This window comes from Zerene cesonia, chromosome 11 (assembly GCF_012273895.1).
Source record: "Zerene cesonia ecotype Mississippi chromosome 11, Zerene_cesonia_1.1, whole genome shotgun sequence".
Lineage (NCBI taxonomy): Eukaryota > Metazoa > Arthropoda > Insecta > Lepidoptera > Pieridae > Zerene > Zerene cesonia.
This window is the reverse complement of record NC_052112.1, coordinates 1036257-1051859: the sequence shown is the minus strand read 5'-3', so window position 1 is coordinate 1051859 and position 15603 is coordinate 1036257. Positions and strand designations below refer to the sequence as shown.

The following is a 15603-nucleotide window of genomic DNA, read 5'->3' as shown; positions in this document are numbered from 1 at the left end:
TTCGCCCGTAAAACCGACTTTACAGGCAACCATTTTTATCTAAGAAACGTGTACACAATATTTTGGCTACTCACATATTATTTGCTAGCTGTAACCCGCGGCGTCACTCAAGTGGTACCCAGGTAATAAGTAGCCTATGTGCATGCTATATTCTAATCCACACTATCTATCTCTGTACGAAATTTCACACAAGACGATAAGCTGTTTACGCGTGAAAGATTAACAAACATCTATACCTACATTCATCAATTATTATTCTTTGGTGTTTATAAAGTAATATATATTAGTAAGATAAAGTAAATTTCTAGGTACACGTTTTACAGTAAATAGTTTCTTAAATATATAAGTTAGAAGTATTATGCAATTTACATAATTTGATTCATATATATTTGATTAGGAGCGTATAATTAGATACATCAGGCATTACTTTTTATTAATCTTTATAAAGTTCAAGCGCATTAAATTTAAACATAATCATAAAACATCATAAATTGTGTTTAACTGCAAGAATACATGATATAAGCAATAGGATAGTATTACGTTATCTATGGTCATACCAAACATGAGCCATCCAGACTGCGGCACGGGGTCTTTCAAAGTCAGAGTTTTCGTAACTTCCGACATCAGCTCTGGTGAAATACATCCAGGCACGTAGTTATCATGCTAGAACGTGATCATTTTTTAGTTCTTATCTTTTTTATCGTAATTTCGATTTTTGTTATTATATAAGGAATAGTCAGCAACGTTATATGGTTTTACTGAATACCCACTATTAACTATGCTGAATGGACAATTGGACATATTATTTAAGTATAACCGTTAAATCGTGAAATTAGCATTCAATATCATGGATTAGGTTAGGTCACAGCACAGATCTGATTTATTTTAAACCTACATAGGAGCCCCGCGAAGCCGGGCTTTGCAATTTTAGGATTGCATGTGGATGTTACAGATTACAATTTTTCGACAATTTGCAATATCACGAGTCAAATTTGGATCTTACCTTTTCGTAGCGATCCATTACGCATCGGCGACTGATTACAATTATACCTAAGTCTTTTAACATTTCTCGAACGAGTCTGTTTATGTCTGGAAATATTATGGTTAATACGATTTTAGCTGTGAGTATACCTACGCATACTAAAATATTTTAACATGACATAGTGAATAAAAATTGCTCATTAAAATTTTCTGGCGCATAAAATATAATGAAAATTTGCTTACTAGGTTTTTAAGATTTTATTATTTTATTTTATCGTGCAGTTGCACGAGGAAAATTGTGGGAATATTAGAGGAAGGAACTGCTGTTCTGACCAAGTCAGTTAAAAGATTAGATAATGTGTCTACAGGCAGGTGCAGAGTAGGTTAACCTAAAACCTAAAGGTAAGCCTATGAAGACTAATTAAAATTTACTAAGTTGTTACGTAGTAGACATTGGCTATATGCGTTGCAACAAAGTTCCCGCGTAACGACACACATTAAATAAAATTAATTATTACCTAATACCTACCTATTTTAAGTTCCGGAGAAACCAGAAATATGACCCTGTCGACATCTGTAGTGCTGTGTAAATGACGTCCCACAAATATTTTCATGTGTTTCAAATGATCTTTTGGTAAATGTATCACCAAATCTCGGACCATATCCTTTCGAAACAAAATATTTTCAAAGCGCCTAACATAATTTCATAGCAAATATGAAAAGTGAACACTAAACTTACTTTGAATAATTTGTATATTCTATGTTTTTCAAGGTACGGCAGAAAAGTCTCAGGCATTTGAAGAGGTCTCCTTGTAGCATCCGTTTCAGTCATTCTTAGCAAAACAAAATTAAATTTTTGTCTTGAATAAAATATACGCTGAAAAATAACGAACAAATTCTATTTGACACATTGGGTGAAACCTTTTAATGTTTCCAAAGATTTTGATTGTTTGCTGGTAGCTAAGTAAATAAATATCTTTGGGTGGTCCCAAGAACGATATAGGTTCTTTTAGTGTATTTTTCAATCTATTTAACTTTTTTGTTTTATACTGAATGTGCTAATCTCAGAAATTGCTGGACCGATTAAAAAATAATAATACGACATTTAATATATTGTATGTGATCCCATACAAGGCTATATATGTATTACGATCGAAGCCGGGCCGGATCGCTAACGCTTTTGATTGCTTCATATAGCGGGTAAAGCATTTGGCACTACTCAGCTAATGTTTATCATCAGGCGAGCCCAATTGCCCGTTATGACAAAAAAAATAAGCTAAATATATAATATGAAATTCATGAGTATTAGAACAGATGAATGTCGTTATTTGGAAAGAGCACTACGTAGAGTGTAGCATATCATTTAGTTTGTGCACAGAGTAAGTAATATGTGCACTGGAAACCTATAGTCCCTATTTGCTATGATAGAAACCATAGATCTAGAAACCAACTACAAACACTACAAATCACAGGACACAGAGTAAGAAATAATGCAGTAAAATAAAAAGGGGACACTATAATCAGCTGTTTTTGTTATTAAAATGTCAATGTCAAAGAAATGTGGTTATGTTTTTATGTTTCCTGACCAAATAGCTTTTTTTTATTTAATCTCCAAATAGGAGTATTACGGCATTAATCACGTACACACTTGCTGCCGAACTAATTACTCATAAAAATAAGCAGTAATTACTCGTTTCTTTACGTTTCTCAATGCCACAATAGTGGGTCAGATGTCATAACAATTCATTGATAACAAACATCACTCGTTTTACGATGATCAGATGAACGGTGATTGAGTTTTTTATGACTATCATTGGCATGGGACTTAGGTCAATAATTAAGTAACTGTGAATTGACTAGTTTTATTTCCTATTTAGTGTGCCGATGACTAGCATCGGTTTAAGTCGTAGTTTAGTGTATAAAGTAGTTAGCAGAATGTTTTCTAACAAGTTTTCTTACGAGGTGAGTGTAAAATTACATTTATTTATGCAATCAAACAAGTTTTTTCAAAGTAACATAAATTATGTAGGACTATATATTAAGTAGGACTTGTTACAGACACCTTTTCATGATTTCTGATAACTTCGACCTTCTAGGGAATTGTTTCATTTTAAAATACATATGTTGCTGTTATAGTTATTATCTACAAAAATAATATAAACGATATTTTAATGGAAATTTGTATAATTTTCATATTAAATCATTTGAGGTACCTAACCAGTCTTATTTTTTTAAGACACCAATCTAACCTCACAATTACGCTAACAATTATTGATTGTAGTTTGGTGATTGAAATAAAAAACCCCCTTCATGCTTCAATGTTACTCAATATTTTGTAATAATTTATTTTAAAAATAGTAGAATATTCATTCTATTAATTATTATTCAATTTCAGTTCTATGGATTTCACCAAAGAACTGAAATTGGTTCAAAGTACTAAATATTTTTACAATATCTGTTCATTCTTTGATTACAGGACGCTATCCATAAATTAAACTCCTTACAATCAAACAAATCTACAATAGAACAAATACGAAGGGACATTAAAACAAGTAAAGTATGTGTAGTTTATTTATGTAATTTTTATGTTATGCAGTATAATTTATAGAGTCAAACTTATTTGCTTAAAGTCATTTTCAAAATTCTAGAATTAATTTTTTTCTTCTGAGTATGATAATAGTTTTTTTTCTAATTATATGCATGCTGTACTCTGTGGTTAATAAAATTTTAAGCTATTCTATTAGTGTAAAAAAATTCTATAGCCAACTACAAAATTTCTATAGAAAAATTCTATGTTTATAGAAATGCACAAATTTGGAAGAAATGGAGAAATATCTAGCACGAACAGGAGTTCCACTTACAACATTAGATAAATTGTCTGTAATACATGTCGCTGGCACTAAGGGAAAGGTAAGAATACAAAATGTTGTATATATGTACTTAATTTGATAACTCCTTAATTCTTGTGAGAACCTGCTATTTAACATACATTACTCTGAATGTTGCTGACAAAAAAACCAAAGATACAGTTTTCAATCATTTTAAATTAAAATTATTATATTGCAACTTCATTAATTAAAATTTTAAATATGCTTAATTTTAGTCTATCAAAGTTTCAAAACAACACTCTAAACAAACTTTACTGGGATGACAAGATAATAAAGAATAAGCAGTCATTATTTTTAGGTCTCTCATAATTTCCCATATCTTGCTATATCTCGTCCTTAATTATATAGGGGTCAACAAGTGCAATGTGCGAATCTATTCTCCGAACACACGGCTACCGTACAGGGTTCTATTCGTCCCCACATCTGATAGCTGTGAGGGAGAGGATCAGATTGGCTGGAAGACCGCTCTCTGAAGACCTGTTTGCACATCACTTCCATAGAGTATATGATGCTTTGTTTAAGACACAGGTATGATGAAAATAAAATTATTTAATGTTACAATTATGTAAATTAAAGATACTTTAAACATACTTTTTTTTTCGTTTTCAACCATTGGTCTTAAAATTATTGTTTCTGTTTACTATTAGTTTTGGATATTATACATATATATTTTTTTGTATTTTAGACGTTTGAGGGAGACATGCCAAAATACTTTGCCTTCCTCACAGTGATGGCTTTTAATGTTTTCATTCAAGAAAATGTAGATGTCGCCATAATTGAGGTTGGAATTGGAGGCGTTGTGGACTATACCAATATATTAAGGTAATGCAGTAAAAAGATGTACTAAATTGTTAGTTAGTATTTAGATGTGGGTGCCAACCACGCTTCGGCACGAATTGGGCCAGCTCGTACCGAGGAAGGTTACGCTACGCACACAAAAGACCGGCGTGAAATAGTAGCATTCAAATGCTATTGTGTTTCGCTCAGTGAGTGGGAGAGACGGAGTCCCGTATCCCTTTCCTTTCCCAGCCCTTTCATTATTCCCTTCCTTATTCTTTTCTTTATCCCATACCATTTAAAGTCGACCCACTTCTTAACCGACGCTGAAATAAAAATAGTTTCAGTATAGCGTTAATTGCTGTAACCTGTATTGTGAAAATAATAAAATTTTTTAACAAACATGGATGGCATGTAGATCCCCATAGTCAATTTTAAGAGTAGAACTTCGATCGCTGTAAAATGATAGATACGGGTTTGCTTCCCGCCTGACAAACAAATTTTCTTTTCTTGAAAACAAGTTTTCAAGTTATAAAAAAATTATTAAGAAGATACCACGTATTTTTCGTGGTATTATAAATAACAAAAGCTTTGTTTATAAGAATCACATTAACACTAAACTTAATAATTTATGTAATTTTTCTCTTCAATTCTAGAAAAGTCCCCGTAGTGGGCATAACAGCGTTAGGGCTAGATCATACGTCAATATTGGGAAATACGCTGCCCGAAATTGCTTTAGCAAAAGCTGGCATAATGAAACCTGAATGCGTGGCGTATACAGTACATCAACCACAAGAGGCTATGGAAGTTTTGAAAAGGGTGGCTGCTGAAGTGAAAGTAAATATACATGTTTTTTTAATTACAAACTATATTACGTTGTACATAAATTGAGCCCATTGTAAAATGTTTTTAAAAATGTTGGGTTTAACGGGGATATATAGTGAATTTCTAATGATAAAAGAATTTTGAAAATAAGTTAGTAATTTTTTAAATTTGCGCGTAAAAAAAGCAAACATAACAGCTTTATATTATCAAGTATAAATTTTAAATAGCAATAAAAATTATGCAATTTCATAAATAAACAACCCGACCCTCTTCCCAGTGTCCCTTAACAGTGGTTCCTGAGTACAACATGTATACATTTCAAAATGGCTTACGACTATCAATTCAATTGGATGCGTACAGAATAAACGCATCCCTAGCGATTCAGCTAGCCCACGCATGGATGAGAATAACCACAGATAATAAATTCGAAAACACAGATAAGCTAACCAGCGAGCTAATAAATAAATTACCAAAGGAAACGGTTATTGGTTTGAGAGATTGCAAGTGGCCAGGAAGATACCATGTGGTTGAAACGGAATTTGGATGTGTGTACTTAGATGGTGCACATACAAGAGAGTCAATGGATATATGTGCAAAGTGGTTTAATGAGAATTGCAGGTATAGTATATAAATAATAAAATATTAAAATAAATATAAATTATTTTAGAGTGTTTGTGATAGACAGTCCTTTTTCAGTACTTTATGGGTAACTAGCTAAGCCCCGCGGTTTTACCCGCGTAAGTCTGTATCCCGTAGGAAGATCGGGATAAAAAGTTGCCTATATGTAATTTCAGTTGTTCAGCTATCTACGTACCAAATTTCATTGCAATTGGTTCAGTAGTTTTTGCGTGAAAGAACAACAAACACACACATGTCCTTACAAACTTTCGCATTTATAATATTATATAGTAGGACGTGGGGTAGATCACAGATGTGTTATAAATTAACATAGTAACTTTATTTTTGACTCATACATAAAAAATATCTTCAAGATTGAAATACCTAAGTTGTTCCAAAAGATGACATTATGAAATAAAGTTGATGCATGTTATTCAAATTATCTGTATGCGCTTTAAAGTATGACATGAAATATATTTCTGTTATTGATGTAATATATAAAGTAACATAACAGTAATAGTGACAACTTAATATATTATTATAAATAACCATCAGTGATAATATAAATAAAAGAATTCCCGTAAAAATATATAAATTTATTATAATAGCTAGCCCAAAGATAGCTTCATATCACATCAGAATGCTATATAGTGTTCAGTACGAATGCATTTAAAACACTATTCAATAGTCAACTGTTTATCACTCACGTCTAACAGCCTGTCAATGTCCGTTAACCATGATATTAATCTGTCCAAGTACCCTCCATCCTGTTTATAACTCAAAAGCAGCAGTTGTAGGTGTTGAAATGCCATTGGTTGCTTCAGTAAATAGTCTAATCGACCATCTCTGAGCGACAACAATTTTATAAAAACAATGGCTATCATCGTCCACTGTACTGGCTTAAACATTATATTATTTGGCTGCAATTGGAATGTGTTAACAAGCAGTCTGACGTCAGAGCTAATACTTAATGTCAATAATCCCAATGATCTTAATAAATCTGGTAACACTTTATTCAAATGTTGGCACACTATTCTTCTACGTAATGCATTTTGCGCATTCTTATCTACCAATGGTAGCTGAGTGACGTTGTCTTCTTCTGTGATCTTGGTTATTTCAACATTTTCCACTTCAGGTATTGCAGTTTCGCCAGCAAAAAATGCCTTTACTTTTAATTGCATATTTTTGCTTTCCTCTTTTAGCATTGTGTAATCGGGTAAAGGTTTCATCTCTTTTGCCAATGTTTGCGCGTCATGCCGTTTGTCCTCTAATTCGAGCATGTTGAGTTTACGGCACAATGCTTGGTACTGGTCGTATGAATTTGATTTGTAGAATATACTTTGTGTATGATTGTTCAGGTAGTCTTTTATAAATTCTCCTTTGTCAGCAACAATTTCTTTCACTTTCTCTTCTCCAAACAGAAACAGCAAAGTGTCCAAAGTAAACCATTCGGCTAGACACTTCTCCACTTCAATTGTAATTGCTGTTATAGAGGGTTGCTTTTTAGATAATATTTTAGATGCAAGGGATTTTGTTTTGTCTTTCTTTTTATCTATATTAGCATTTTTTATTTTTGGGCCTTCTAAAAGAATTGGATCTATTTTTCTCTCAGGCTTTTCTATTATTTCGCCAACTATATTTAGTGGATTTGGGACAGGTTTCTTATCTATATTTGATTCAGGCATATTTTTTTCAGCTTTATCTGAATTTAAATTTAACTCTACATTTGATTTTCCAGTAATATTTGAATCTTTTTGAGATACTAGATTTTTTGATAAACTAGATACTGCATTAGAATTATCTTCACAAACCTGCTTCTCAGATTTGTCCTTTCTATTTGCATTTATAACATTATTATCATTAGCATCACATTTTGAGTTGTCTTCATTACTTTGCAATTCACTTAATCCAGCTTGTGTGAAGTCATTGATTGAAGTGAATGATTTCAATTCAGATTTTATATCTATTCTCTCTATTAAACCTAAATCAACTTCTTGCCCTAAGCTTCCCACTACGTCTAAGGGCAATAAATGAAACTTTGGTATGTCTTCATACTCTCGGAACCATAATGGACTGGTTAGCATCTGTTTCTTAATGTACATAGCAGACTTGTAACAAGCATTGCTACAGAAGCTCTTACGTGCTGTTATATCATAAACCTTGTTTGTTTTCATCGAAATTCTGTACTTCTGTTTCGGTATATCTTGTTCCGTGATGGTTTTCTGACATAAAGGATAACCACAAAGACTTATAATGGACCGCTCTTCTATAATATCTTCCAGGTGCGCTTGATTTATGTCTGGTAGACATTTGAGAAAAAACTCCTCGCTGATGCATTTTTCTAATAAACTCTCCACAATATTCTGCGCTTTAGCGTTGCATTCTCGTTTCTTAAGAATTGCCTTTCGTATTTGTTCTTTAGTCATATCCTCCATTTTTGTAGGCTTTTTCTTCGCTTTATTGCCTTCCATTTCCATAGTATTAATTTTCAATATTAATTAAATCTAAATAGTTAACTTGCAAAACCTTGTTATTTTTTGTACTTTTAATTGTCACTAATGTCATAAGGCATCTGTCAATTTTTGATATGTGATAATACAGCTGACATAACCCTATAGTAAATTGTAACTATTGTACAATTCAGATACGAGGTTATTAGACATTACCTAGCTGACAAATTGATCTTGTACTTTTTTTCTGACTGAGTTTTTATTTTTCAGGTATCCGGATAAAATATTAATATTTAGCGCCACTGGAGATCGCGATGCCGAAATTCTGTTGAAACCGCTTTCGCACATGAAATTTGTTACAGCACTATTTGTTATACCATCAGCATACAAAAAAAACACTGATAAAAGTGATAATTTTTATAGAACTGAACAAAATGAACTTGTATCACGATGTAAAAAATATGCTGAAATTTGGAATAATCTTAATAACAGTTCAAGAGACACAAATGTATATGAATGTGTATCAGACGCTTTGGAAAGTATTAATAAAAATAGGAATCAATCCATTTTAATAACAGGATCACTACATTTAGTTGGTGCTGCTTTATCAATAATTGATTCGAATTTGAATTATACATAAAACAAGAAAGCTGTGATAAAGAAAAAATATGCGTTAAATGTAATTATTTTAAATAATTATTATTTTTATCAAAATATATAAATTGTTAAAGTTTATTTTATTTTATGATTTCTATGCTGAAGTTGTGTTTTTACCATTGCAATAGGTTGTGAATTCCACTGTCCTTGTGGAAATGGGAAATGGGGTGATCATGAATGCAGCTTTTGTCCCAAACAATAAAAAAGGTGGTAAATTCATGTCTCGGAAAATTAATTGAAGCAACTTTATAGTTATTGAATTGAGATTGAGTTGTTTTTCAGTCAGCAAGTAAGTATGCAAAAATCGTAAGAGCATTAAGTTATATTATACATAGTTTTCCAGAATCTAGGATTTCATATCCCGGACAAATATCAATTAAACTTACTGCTTAGGAACTTCAGGAAAATCGAATACAAGTTATCTTTTCCTTTGAATACTGGCACCACAAAGTTACCACAGCTTTGCCAAAGTAAAAAATAAATAAATACGGAACAGCTGATATCTGTCAAATATGAATTGACAAATGTCAGCTAGGTGTCAACTGTCAATTGTTTAATAAATTATTGTCCTTCGATTCGATGACTTTATTTCAGTGAATTTATTTCTAATTCACTTTCATTATTCTTATTACATTCAGTGCACAACATTACGCATTAGAAATAGCCATTCGTTACATAACGTATTTGCGTATCGGGAATTTCTCAAAATATTTATTTATTTCTTGTATTTACTTTCAATTTGTGATATTTATCAGTGTGATAAGAATGTAGACATAAAGTTATCGTTAAATGTAGGGCAAATTATCTCCTTAAAGTGAAAAGATGCATCGTTTTTACCGTTTCTGAAGAACATAGTTAAAGGTATGCAACATTTATTTCCTATATTTTTAAAAAAGCAAAATTGACTTTCACTTTTGAATAGGGTGTTCGAATTTAATTTACATACATAAAGTTTCTATAAATTTATTATTATTTTTTAAATTTAACAATAATGCATATCGAAATAAACAAGTATATTCATATGTTTAAATACTAATATTTATTTATCATTATTATCGATTTAGAAAAATATGTAGTCATAGTTTAACTGTCCCAGTTTAAAATAATATTCTCTTGTAAATAAACCATGAAGAATTTAAAGATTTTGATTATATTTTTTTTTTGTTACTCCGTATATAGTTGCTGTTATGTTAAAATGTAGCAAACTGAAACTGGTTCTTTAAATATATATAGACACTGAATGTATTTATTTCAAAACATGAGAGATATCTGCTAATAATTTACTTTGCCATCATACATACATATTATGTTCAGAAAGATTGCCCATATTTTCATTAATAGCATTATGTTTTCAAAGCTATTAAATTAGCATTTTGTTCAATTGCTGTCTGCCCTGGATCAAATACTTTAAGGTATAATAAAACACAATTTTGAATCCCCTTAAGTAGATTTTTGAATTTTATTCTATATTCATCTTATTAAAATGTCTAATTTATAGCAGTTACAATTTTTTGATTATGTAAAAACATAAAAGGCTACTGTAACTAGGCTATTTTTATTAGAATATTGTCAAATGTGAATTTGAATATAGACTGAATATTGTTATTGATTTATTTGGTTCTTGTTGATTTATTATTGATAAGTTACTTACAAGATAAGCAAGCTTATCTACGCTTAGTATCAGTTTGTTTACTGATTTCAGGTACTTTGTATGACATTTGCGAGTTTCACATTATCTTGCTTAGAATATGTAACTAATTCTATTGCATATTTTGCTTATAGAAACAAACTGTGGAAAATATGATACTTTTAAATGGTTAAATAAGAGAGTATACATTTTATTTTAGAGTTTTATATGTTGCTTGTAAGAAATTATGCAATAATAGAGGAAGTCAACAGACAACATTCAGGATGGATTTAATTAGCGTCAATTTTCGCGGCAACGCTTTACATCCGGTAGATTTCGAATTTGTTATCTCTTTCTATTTTAATCTGTGATTAGAAATTGTATATATAAATACTAAATAGATTAATGCTATTGCCGCGTTACGGCTAAAACGCCGCGAAATTTAACCTCATTATTTTGTGAATTAAGTTTAGGAATGAATTTAGAATTAGAAACACCTTATTTTTATAAATTTTTATTACTTGTGTGGGTGTTAGGTAATAAATAGAATCTGAATTTAAATATAGGAGATTTGTTACGGAATGACTCGCCGGAAAAAATGGCGAATTCGCGTCAAAATTTATAGTTCTTTATCAAATAAATTTTGACACTTACCCAATAATATGACGGTATATGCGTTTGCTACCAAAGTATGTGCGTCTTGGGTGGTTTTGCGGTATAGTGGTTAACCGATCGCGGGCAAAAATCGGACAATCGCGGGCAAAAATTGTAATGCGGCCTTAGCCTAATAGCACATTTTAACGGGAACCAGACAAGTAATTCTACTTCTGTTTTTATTAAATTGAAAGTAATAGACACATGTAGTATAATTAAGTAGGTTTTCTCCAGTGGAAGGACACATGCATAATATAATCATTTGTTAAATTTTTATTGTATTAAAGTGTGTCTATTACGCAATTAGGTAGATATTTGGTTCTTCTATCCAAACATACTACCTACATTTAATTTCCAGCCATTTAGTCGATCAGATGTTTTACTATAACAGTAATAAAGATTCTTTACTTTTGTAAAAAAAATCAAAAATCATTTCTTTGTTAGATTTAACGGCATTCTTTAATAAGCTGGCTATAATGAAACGACAGATTTAACCAGCGACATATACAAGACGCAAAAGATCGTTTATTTACCAAACAAATATCGATAACAGATGTAATGTTTTATTCTTATGAAAATAAATTCAAAAGATTGTTTAGCTAACATTATCTACGATTCGATCCATTGTTCTTATATGTTTATAATAACAAATTAATCTATTGATGATATCGGTTATTGGAAGTGATAATAATATCTATGTATGCAACCGTAACTTAAAGAACCATTAATAAATTACGCGTATTTCTTTAACGATATATTACACGATAAAAAAAAAACTTCTTAAACAAATATTGTGGTTTCGTTTCCGAGAATCATTTGTAAAGTAAATAAAAATAAAACTACGACAATCCAGTATCAGTTCATTAATTTTATTGTACTTTTATTCGACTTAACAAAAAGGGTTTTAAGCGTGTGGTAAAGATAGTGCCTGTTTTTTTTAGCGCGGATATGGCTTGCAAATAAGCAGGTATGCTCAGTTGTAAAATTGTCATCCTGTGTATCTATTCCTCGCTGGAAATTCAGTCGTGGCTTTGCTACATATTGCGAAAGAATAAAATAAAAAAGAAATATTTAGCTACTGTGCCAAAAAATCAAAAAAAGAACTTAACTCTTCTATGAATAATAATATCATCATAAACCTGTATTCGCATAAAAATTGCGCCTTTATTTTGCTTATATTTTCTGTACTGTCCGTTACTCGTGTAAAAAAAAAAACTGTACAAATAGCTAAGTCATTGCTTCAAAAACTAACTTTTTTTTTTAATTTGAATATCGAAGGCCCCACAATGTGCATGCACATGTGGATGTGGTTCGGTTACGACGTGGGCGACCTGCTGTTTGCCGGGCTCACCATCAACACAAGATGGAGCTTCGCGCTCGCGTGGATCGTGCTGTTCTTCGTCGCGCTACTATTCGAAGCTTCCAAGGTAAATTATTAGATTTTTTTTCTTTTTTTATGACAGAACAAGTAAAGGAGCCAAGTGGCCAGGGCAAGTAAACAGATGTAACTATGAATAAGTCACGTACTTTTTAAAATATTTATCTATAAATTACCTTTTGGAATCCTCAATTGTTTATTTTTAATCGAGCACCTTTAAATATAGTTTCCATTGGGATTTGATTCTTCTTGTTCCGCGATCACGTTTACCATTGTATTATATATATAACAATGTGTTACAATAAAACCTTGTTATATCAGTTTTGGTGTTGCTATTTTTAAAAATAATCCAAATAACCACCATTGTAGCGCTTATACTTAAAGGGTTTATTGTATGTTGATTTTGGATAGAATAAACGATATATAATTATAAAAGAGACTACACAGTAAATAATAAAAATGTAGCATTGGAAGATTTATAAAATATTAAACAACGCATGTAAAAGATCGAGTACCTACACAATAATTGTTAGGAAATGCTCGTATTGCAAGATAGGGAGGGGTTGGATCCGCTGGCATTTCCATTCACTGACGAAACTATATCTATATAATATAGCAAAAGCCTACTTAAATCGTTGGGTTATATTCGAAAATTCCAAAAAGCTTTCGACTTTGTATCGCAACAATATAATAATGATAATTGATTTTTATTCTAATAAATGTGTGTATATACTTATTCGTTGGCATGTTGGTTTACTTTAAATAAAGTGTCCCAAAGTTGATGCTTGCTCGATACAACTCGTGCGAAATATCACTGTAGGTATTGCTCAAGTCTAATGACTTTCACGATTATAATGCGACTGTCTCAAATGTAGTGAAGATGTAATTTTTTGTATATATAGGCGAGTAACCGAGTGCCCATAACCACGATTATGTTACATGCGATAACTGTTAAATGCCTGTTCTTTTTTATTCTTTTATTTTGGACATAATTATCACTACATGGTATAAAACAAAGTCGCTTTCTCTGTCTCTGTCTCTATGTATGCTTAAATCTTTAAAAGTAAGAAACGGATTTTGATGGGGTTTTTTTTAATACATAGAGTGCTTCAAGAGGAAGGTTTGTATGTATAATAATATCTATATACTAGCTCTGAAATAACGCGTGCGAAGCGGCGGGCAAAAGCTAGTATTAAATATAATGTACGTAACAGCAAAATTGTCGGTTAACTAAGTTACATTTATATATTCAGACTTTTCAGGCAGTCTGTTGTTACATATTTTCTTTTATGTTTATTACTAAAACTAAAAACGTTTCTTACGCTCGGTTTATCGTATGCAGGTATATCTGGCGAGGGTGCAGCGGGAAGCTCACAAGAAGTTGTTCCCTTACCGGTCGGATGAGAGGAGGAATTTATTATGTGAACGGTGAGCATTCATTATACGATAAATGGCCAGTTTCACGAGCCTGGATGTGTCCTTTTTACCTTACTTGTCTGTGAACATGACGAAATAATATATGAAAATGTATTTTCTTAATTCTTTCATTTATGTCTTTTTTCTTTTCTACAAAAAAGAGCACTGATGTCTCTAGGGGGAGGTACCACTCAAAATTCCTATATGTAACCAAATGGCATAAATCTCCTCACAAATACACGTCAAACCAAATCACGTCAATCAATTGAAAGCTCACGGATATTAGGCTGTCGATTTGTGAGCAAGTAAATTTGAATCTAAGTCTCTAAGTAAAGCCCCGAGAGCCGTAGTGGGGTATGGGTCAGATGATATATACATCTGTTTCAACGATCGATTCCTTTTTGGCAATAACAATTTCACCGATATTAGCACCGCAGCTATGTAGAAAGTATGAATTTCATTCATTATTTTAAAAATATAAAATCCGTTAAAAAGGTATATATAAGGCTTATTTAATATGTGTAAAAAATTGAATGCAGTTGGAATATATCCATGCATTCGTATCGGGTGCGGTTAAGTTGCAGGATAAAGCAATCGCTGGAACATCCCGCAATTTCTCAATTGCAACCGTTGTAATTATACCTTCCTTCAAAACAATACTATTGCGTATTTGATGCAAACATGTTATAATATACTAAAATGGAATAGGTTATAGGCGTTTTCATGTACCTAGGACCGCACTCTAATAAAATAGTTATTTGTTGGCCTAAATTAGTAATTTCACGCGGTAGTTGAGTGAAAATGACGCTAAAATCTGTTTTGTATATATTTCCATAACTATTTCAGAACTGTCCAGTTTCTTTTTTATAATGGACATTCTCATAAGCGTTTTCAATTGGACTGCTTTTTTGTCATGTTACACGATTCTATTTGGGTTTGATAGGAAATGTTGTGATTTGGTACCATTTTAGAAATTTGGAGTCATACCATCCCCCAAGGACATCGGTGATTTTTTTTTAATAAACAATTATGTCTTCTTTATAAGTTACCTCCCGGATTTATGATATAAGTATACATATAACTGCGGCAATGGAATCTCAAGAATTTTGTCCAATATCCAGTAAGAAAAGGCTCTATATAAAAATACATAAATCGAATAAAGGAAATGACATGAAACGGTGTAATAAAATTGTTAATTGTTGTCGTTATTGCTCCAATGAATTGATATAAATTCCATGTATTCGCTGATAATGTGATTGTACTTAGTCTGGCCATAAATACTGTTACACTTAATTATAAAAAAATATTACATTTGAATTTCGAATCTGTCAT

General features: G+C 31.5%; 4 protein-coding genes across 4 annotated transcripts in view; 2 read left to right on the top strand and 2 right to left on the bottom strand.

Annotated features, from left to right (window-relative positions):
- LOC119829909 (adenylate kinase 8) overlaps positions 1-1816 on the bottom strand; it is a 10167-nt gene extending 8351 nt beyond the window's left edge. The window contains exons 1-4 of the mRNA XM_038352619.1: positions 1721-1816; positions 1511-1646; positions 1004-1089; positions 558-663 (exon numbers count right to left, since the gene is read on the bottom strand). Coding sequence (XP_038208547.1) covers positions 558-663; positions 1004-1089; positions 1511-1646; positions 1721-1813 — 421 coding nt within the window. The 5' untranslated portion in view covers positions 1814-1816. The remainder of the gene's footprint in view (positions 1-557; positions 664-1003; positions 1090-1510; positions 1647-1720) is intronic.
- Positions 1817-2603: 787 nt separating this feature from the next.
- Positions 2604-9274, top strand: LOC119829871 (folylpolyglutamate synthase, mitochondrial-like). Its single transcript, XM_038352569.1, has 8 exons — positions 2604-2943; positions 3458-3538; positions 3784-3891; positions 4218-4397; positions 4555-4691; positions 5303-5483; positions 5749-6089; positions 8810-9274. Exons 1-8 carry the CDS (start codon positions 2866-2868, stop codon positions 9177-9179), a joined length of 1476 nt encoding a protein of 491 aa, XP_038208497.1. The 5' UTR covers positions 2604-2865; the 3' UTR covers positions 9180-9274.
- On the bottom strand, positions 6671-8648 carry LOC119829869 (putative RNA polymerase II subunit B1 CTD phosphatase RPAP2). The gene has a single exon (XM_038352568.1). The coding sequence runs from the start codon at positions 8564-8566 to the stop codon at positions 6767-6769; it is 1800 nt and encodes a 599-aa protein (XP_038208496.1). The 5' UTR covers positions 8567-8648; the 3' UTR covers positions 6671-6766.
- Positions 9275-9776: 502 nt separating the features above from the next.
- Positions 9777-15603, top strand: part of LOC119829872 — a 12470-nt gene continuing 6643 nt past the window's right edge. The window contains exons 1-3 of the mRNA XM_038352570.1: positions 9777-10057; positions 12756-12904; positions 14198-14283. Coding sequence (XP_038208498.1) covers positions 12764-12904; positions 14198-14283 — 227 coding nt within the window. The 5' untranslated portion in view covers positions 9777-10057; positions 12756-12763. The remainder of the gene's footprint in view (positions 10058-12755; positions 12905-14197; positions 14284-15603) is intronic.